A 7,265-nucleotide genomic window follows, 5' to 3' on the forward strand; every position below is an offset into this window, starting at 1 on the left:
AGATTGGAGAATTCACCTAGTTTGACCAGAGGAATGGATCTCTGTCCCTGTGGAAATCAATTCGGGGATTAGAACTCATTCAACTGGAAAAAGAAACAATTCTTGGGAGTTGAAAATAGTTTTTGACTCCACTTAAGGAACAGAGCTAGTTGTAACAGTAAAGAGAGAATTCTTATCAGTTTAAGAGTCAAACTGTATTTTAGACAATAAATTACTTAGTGAATAGTATTCAATAATATTGCTTCTAGTTTGTTTATTACAGTAAATATATTGAAATGTGAAATATTGTCATAGAGACATAGAGTTATAGAGTCATGCAGCATGGACACAGACCCTTTGGCTCAACCAGTCCACACCAAACATATTCCCAAACTAAACTAGTCCCCCACCTGCCTGCTCCTGGACCACATCCCTTCAGATCTTTCCTATTCATGTACTTATCCAAATGTCTTTTCAATGTTGTAACAGTGCCCACCACACACTCTAAGTTCATTCCACACGCAAACCACCTTCTGTAAAAAAAATCGCTTCATGTATTTTTTAAATCTCCCTCCTCTCAGCTTAAAAATGTACCCCCTAGTCTTGAAATCCCCCATCCATAGTCCTTCAAGAGAATGGAGTTCCTAAGTCGGAATGTCTTACTGCAGTTAGGCAGGGCTTTGGCGAGGCCACACCTGAATATTGTGCACAACGTTGGTCTCCCTTTCTAAAAAAGGATCTAGGTGCTGTGGAGAGAGTGCAGCGAAGGTTTATAAGGCTGACACTGGGGATGGCAGGACTGTCCTATAGGGAGAGATTGGTTTGACTAGGTCTTTAATCGCCCGAGTTTAGAATGGTGGGAGGAGGATCCAATTGAAATGTAAAAGGTTCTAACAGAGCTGTGGACAGGTGCAGAGGATGTTTCCCCTGACTCGGGACTGTGGAACTAGGGAACACAGTCTCAGGATACGCCATTTTGGACTGAGCTGAGGAAACATGTCTTCACTCACAGCGTGGTCAACCTGTGGAATTCTCTACAATAGAAGGCACAGAGTATATTCAAAAAGGAGACAGATAATTTTTGTTAGATAATACAGGCATCAAGGGAATGGAGAGAAAGTGAGAATAGGGTTGAGAGAGAGGATCACCATGATCACACTGAATGGTGAGCAGGCTGTAAGGGGTGAGTGGTCTACTTCTGCTCCTGGTTTCCAGCCAGGCATCGGAAAAGACGATATATTTGCAAACGCTGTGGCTGTCTGCAGGGATTGCAACACTTACACTCCCAGTTCCCCTGAACCACTACCTATCCTGAAGCACAGCTCCTAACATATATCAGTCCAGCAAGGTGAGCCAATGGGTGAGGTCAGCTTACAACCAACAGGAGCAACTTTCTTTATCATATCCATTTTAAATCAAAACCTGAGAATGCAAATGCATTGTTTCTTGATTTATTAGGGCTGTACCGCCCTTACAGAGACCAGAGAGTGAACATGCCTGGAAGGAGTACAGGAAATTAAGACAGTTTGCTTGTTCTGAGGTGAAACTGTAACCCTGTGTCTCTCTCTGCGGAACCTACTGGGTATTTGCAGCATTTTCAAGCTTTCTTTGAAAATAAATTCAGGTCGAGAGCTTTGGTGACGATTTGATTTGGAAGGATGTTCTCACTGCTGGCTGCGGTTTTCCTGGCAGGTAACTCCTGGGAGTTTCTTGTTTGTTTCATGCCTTTGTTTTGGGTGTCTGACCATCTGAACTTGCTCCTCTTTCCCTTGTCGTAGCGGCTGACAGCAAGGCCATTCAGCCCAGAGCCCTCTGGCAGTTCCGCCAAATGATCCTGTGCAGGATTCCAAGCAGCCGGCCCTTGCTGGATTTCAGTAACTACGGCTGTTACTGTGGAGTTGGGGGATCTGGGACCCCGGTGGACGAACTGGACAAGTAAGTTGACAACAAATGTGTTCGTGCTCTCACTTTTGCCAAAGAGAAACCTGGACGTGACGCTCGCAATATAGACAATCTTAAATTGATTAAAACTGCATGGAGGGTGCTCACTGCTCTTGTTTGCCAGTGCACTGTGAAAGATGTACTTTTGAAAGGTGTGACATGTCATAAGAGAGTGCACTGACCTTAATAAGAAAACAAGGAAATGCAAGGGGAGGGAAAAACTAGCCAGTCAATTGAGTCTGTTGCACACTGGAGTAATGTAGCTTCTTATCTCCACTCCTCCTGACATAGAATTGCAGGGAGTGGCAAAAAAAAAGCATGAACGCAAGAATTAGAAACAGGCTGTTCGAAGAGGAGAGAGGGAACAGTGGAATTATCAAGAGAAAGCTGGGAAATTCCTTGCCACCTGCGTTTTAGTCAATTATACAAATGATTTGGATATGAATAGAGTAGGCATGGTTCGTTGGTTTGCAGATGACAGAAAAATTGGAGGTGTAGTGGACAGCGAAGAAGATTACCTCAGAGTACAGCAGGACCATGATCAAATGGGCCATTGGGCCGAGGAATGGCCGATGGAGTTTAATTGAGATAAATGTGAGGTGCTGCGTTTTGGTAAGGCAAAACAAGTCAGGATTTATACACTTAATGGTAAGGTCCTGGTGAGTGTTCCTGAACAAAAAGACCTGGGAGTGCAGGTGTACAGTTCCTTGAAACTGGAGACGCAGGTAAGCAGGGAGGGAAATAAGGCTGTTGGTGTGCTTGCCTTCATTGGTCAGAACATTGTGTGTAGAGGTTGGGACGTCATATTGTAGCTGGCCAGGACATTGGTGAGGCCACTTTTGGAATACTGCATTCAGTTCTGATTGCCCTACTATAGGAAGGATGCTGTTAAACTTGAGAAGTTGCAGAAAAGATTTACATGGAAGTTGTCAAGACTGAAGGTTTTGAGTTATACGAAGAGGTTGAACAGGCTGTGGATTTTTTGCCTGGAGCATTGGAGGCTGAGGGGTGACCTCATAGGGGTTTATAAAATCATGAGGGGCATCGATAGGGTGAATAGACAAGGTCTTTTTCCTCAGGTGGGGGAATCCAAAACTAAAGGACGTAGGTTTAAGGTGAGAGGGGAAAGATTTAAAAGGGACCTAAGGGACAACCTTTCCACAGAGAGTGTGGAGCGTATATGGAACGAGCTGCCAGAGGAAGTGGTGGAGGCTGGTACAATTACAACATTTAAAAGGCATCTGGCTCGGTATAGGAATAGGAAGGGTTTAGAGGAATATGGGCCAAATACTGCAAATGGGAGTGGGTCAGAGTGGGATGTCTGGTTGGTGCGGAAGAGTTGGACCGAAGGGTGGCACAAATTGGAACTCACAGTGAATTACACAAACTCAAATGACATGGCCTAACCAAATCTGGTTGTTGTGATGCAGTGTCCCTGATCCCCCAGGTAAGAAGACCTGGGTTTAAGTCCCACCTGCTGCAGAGGTATGTTATAACGTGTCTGGGTGGGCTGTTTAAAAGTATCAAACTGGTGGCTGGTGGGTGAAGCTTTAAATTAATGATCTGTAAATTCAAGCAGTTGTCTCAACTGAGGTGTTATCGATGTTTTAAAAGGTGCTGTCAAATCCATGATAACTGTTACAGTGATGCTGTGAAGCTAAAGGAATGCTGGCCAATCATTGACAATCCTTACACCATCATCTACAGTTATACCTGTTCTGAGAACACCATTGCCTGCACCAGTAAGTATAGATTGGGGCTTCTAAATATCGTACAAATTCTATTCTGCAGAAATCAGGTTCAAATGCAAGAAAGAATTTGCATTTATGTAGTGCCTTTCACTGCGTCAGGATGTCCCAAAGCACTTTACAGCCAATTAAATACTGTGGAAGTGTAGTTACTGTGGCACAGTAAGAAACATGCCTGCCACTTCTTCCTTAATGTTGGAGCAGATGTATTACAGATGTTGGCGTCTGTACTGAAACCAAAAAAATGTTGGAAATCACAGTAGGTCAAGCAGCATCCTGAGAGAGAGAACAAGCTAATGTTTCAAATCTTAATGAGTCTTCATCAGAGGGCTTCATCGAATGCTGCCTGACCCCGCTGTGATTTCCAGCATTTTTTGATTTGTGTTCTTTTGTGTTGTTGCACTGCTGCCCTCAGCAGCCTGCATGGGAATGCTACTTTTCTCTTGAGCTATTGTGAAAGTTGCCAGTCTGCAAAAACTCAGTGCTTATACTCTGTTAAGTTCTGATAAGCTTTGTCAAACTGGTCACAATATTTCCAAGCAAAAGGAGAATGAATGATGGGTAGGAAACAAATGGGAGATCTAACATTTTGCAAACACCAATGAGACAAGTTCTTTCTTCAGTGCTATCCAGGCAGTATATGCCCCAGGCACTTAAGGGCACACCCCCACTGACAGTCATCCATGGAGAGAAGGTCATTGACAAGGAGGCAGTCAATGCTCACCGGAGAAAACATTTTGAAGAACTCCTCAACTTGTGTTTTCAACTCTAACATATCAATTCCATTCCTCAATACTCCATCTGGATCAGTCTTGGCACAAGCCAGGCCTGGAGGGAACTTGCAAAAGATGGTCAGAGGTTCCTAGTGGTATTGTGTAAATCGATACAAACATAAGATCCACCTTCCCCTTCTTATTTTTCCCATCCAAAAGTCAACATCCACAAGGGAAGAAAACAAAACTATGCTTTGGGTTATAAGGAGAGGCTGAATAGGCTGGGTCTTTTTTTCCTTGGATCGTTGGTGGCTGAGGGCTGACCTTGTGAGGTCTATAAAATCATGAGGGGCATGGATAGGGTGAATAGTCAAGGTCTTTTCCCAGGGTTGGGGGAGTCCAAAATTAAGGGCATACGCTTAAGGTGAGAGGGGCAAGATTTAAAAAGGACCTGAGGGGCATCTTTTTCACACTGCTGGTGGTGCGTGTATGGCACAAGCTGCCAGAGGAAGTGATGAAAGTTGACACAATTACAAATTTAAAAGGCATTTGGACCTGTAGATGGATAGGAAAGGTTTAGAGGGATAAGGGCCAAATGCATGCAAATGGGACTAGTTCTATTTAGCGGTCCTGGTCAGCATGGACAAGTTGGGCCAAAGGGCCTGTTTCTATGCTGTATGACTCTATGACAGTGACTAGAGACATTGAATCAGATAATAAACCAAAATATCTTGGGAGTTGATGCACCCAGCTCCTATCCCAAAAAACTTCAAGAGTATTAGTGAGCACCTTGGGCTCCCTCTCCAAAGATAACGGAGTGCAGATGTGGAGATGTGAGTCTCTCCAAGGCCTGAGACTGTTAGTGGCTGTTTTAGCCAGGGCCTCATGGAGGTTTCTCTAACCTGCCTACCCCACTCCACACCAACTGCCAAAAGGCCAGGAGGGTGGGGCCAAACTGCAACTAAAAAAGATGATAGACTTTTTTTTTGCTTAAATAAACTCACTCAGCGAGTAAATAAATGACCAATTCACCAATTTACACATACCATCCATGAGGGGAAAGTGTGACAAGATTGAAACAAAGCAAAACAAAATGGGGAAAAGAGGAGGGGACGAAATCAAAGTGGTTTCGGGAGGGGAGATAATACACTCCAGTCTGTACCTTGAAAAGTCCCAAATGCAAATGTAGACGTTGCATGGTCTCTCCCCAAGAACACCCAAGCAGTATTCAGCCCTTTTAAAACAAAATTAAACCGGCTAATGTACAACATCTGATACTCTACATTGCCCATCAGAGAGGGGAATGGGGCAAGTCATGAACCTACCTCAGCCAGAACAGGGATATATTAGTACCACTCATAACCATCATGTATGTGAGTCTGTGTGTGCACGTGCATGTGTGTCTGTGTATATACACGTGTATGTGTGTGCGAGTGTCCCTCCATCCATGCAGTGGAGCTTGGGCTCCAATCACTGTTGGGAAGTGCATGAGGATGGATGTCATTTGAGTCCAGATTAGCTCACAGCCAGAAAGGACCCACAGCAGACTTGAAGGAAGTGGATGTCCATGGGCCTGTTTAACTGACTGCTATAGCTCTGTTGGGAAAAGACCCAATAACGCGATTCAGCATATTTTCCCTTGGACTATCTAAAACTCTTCTGCTGAATTTAGGGTGGCTGGTTAGGAGATGTCCCCCCATGGAAGATCACCTTTAATTCGGTCACACAGTGTTGGCATTGTAGGGGCCTGGAGACCTGCTCTTGACCAATTGGGTCACAGCATCAGTTATCAGACCATTCACTCCGAATAGGCTACATGAATGTTTATGTTCCACTCACCCTTCTACATCCAACTCTTAGCTTTTTCAAAACCATAGCTTTTTCTAAAGCCACATTCATGGAATTTTAATAAATGTTAAAATTTAATAACAATGCAATGAATTGTTCCTTTTCCTTTCTCCACCATACACTTATCTATCTTCCCCCAAGAACATCCTTTCTGTTCAACTCAACTACTTATCTACGTTAACAAGTTCTGCACTGGCAGAAATGTTTCAAATGTTTACCCTAAATTGTCTATGTATTGTTGCCTATTATTAACGCATAGCCCTTTGTTTTGATATCCCTATAAAAGAAAGCATTATCTCTGGGTGACATTGTTTATTCTTGACAGAGGTAAGAGGATGATGAGCAGGGGCTTGGATCAGACACAATGTTTATTAATCTCTGTCAGGCCTCTGTCACAGCAGCCACCTGCACAAGGTGACGATCTCTCCTGTGGAGAAACATCCATCATGGCATGGCGGTGAGACTTCACATAGCATCGAATCTCTTCCGTGTCACAGTTCCCAAGCACAACACCCTTCTAGAACCATTGATACATGTGGTTTCCAAATGAATTACTGATATTTTCCCATGTATTTTTTTCAGGCAGAAATAGACCGTGTAAGATGTTTGTCTGTGAATGTGACCGTAAGGCAGCCATCTGCTTCTCTGCAGCAAAATACAATCAACAGTATAAGAATCTGGACCAATCTCAGTACTGTAAATAGGAAATGAATGTTATTAACCATATGTTACTTTGAAATATGAAATCGACTTTCCTTCTATATGTATCTATGCAGTTTATTTCAAAATATTTCTAAATATCTTTGATTTCCATATTCACACTGTTCTCTACAAACTGTAATCTCATTTAAATCCAAAACTGTATGTTCTGTGCTAACAGTCTTTGACCAAGGTTAAAAATCACACAACACCAGGTTAGAGACCAGCAGGTTTAATTGGAAGCACCTGGTGTGGTGTGATTTGTTAACTTTGTACACCCCAATCCAACACCGGCATCTCCAAATCAGTCTTTGACCAATGTTGCATTTACATCGCG

General features: G+C 43.3%; 1 protein-coding gene across 1 annotated transcript; it reads left to right on the forward strand.

Moving 5' to 3' along the window:
• Positions 1-1,747: 1,747 nt before the first annotated feature.
• Positions 1,748-6,933, forward strand: pla2g1b (phospholipase A2, group IB (pancreas); the record flags this gene model as incomplete). The annotated part of the gene is made up of 3 exons (XM_060844159.1): positions 1,748-1,914; positions 3,535-3,662; positions 6,812-6,933. Coding segments are annotated over 3 exons (417 nt in total), but the record flags the coding sequence as incomplete, so codon positions are not given.
• Between the last annotated feature and the right edge of the window lie 332 nt (positions 6,934-7,265).

This window comes from Hemiscyllium ocellatum, chromosome 24 (genome assembly GCF_020745735.1).
Source record: "Hemiscyllium ocellatum isolate sHemOce1 chromosome 24, sHemOce1.pat.X.cur, whole genome shotgun sequence".
Lineage (NCBI taxonomy): Eukaryota > Metazoa > Chordata > Chondrichthyes > Orectolobiformes > Hemiscylliidae > Hemiscyllium > Hemiscyllium ocellatum.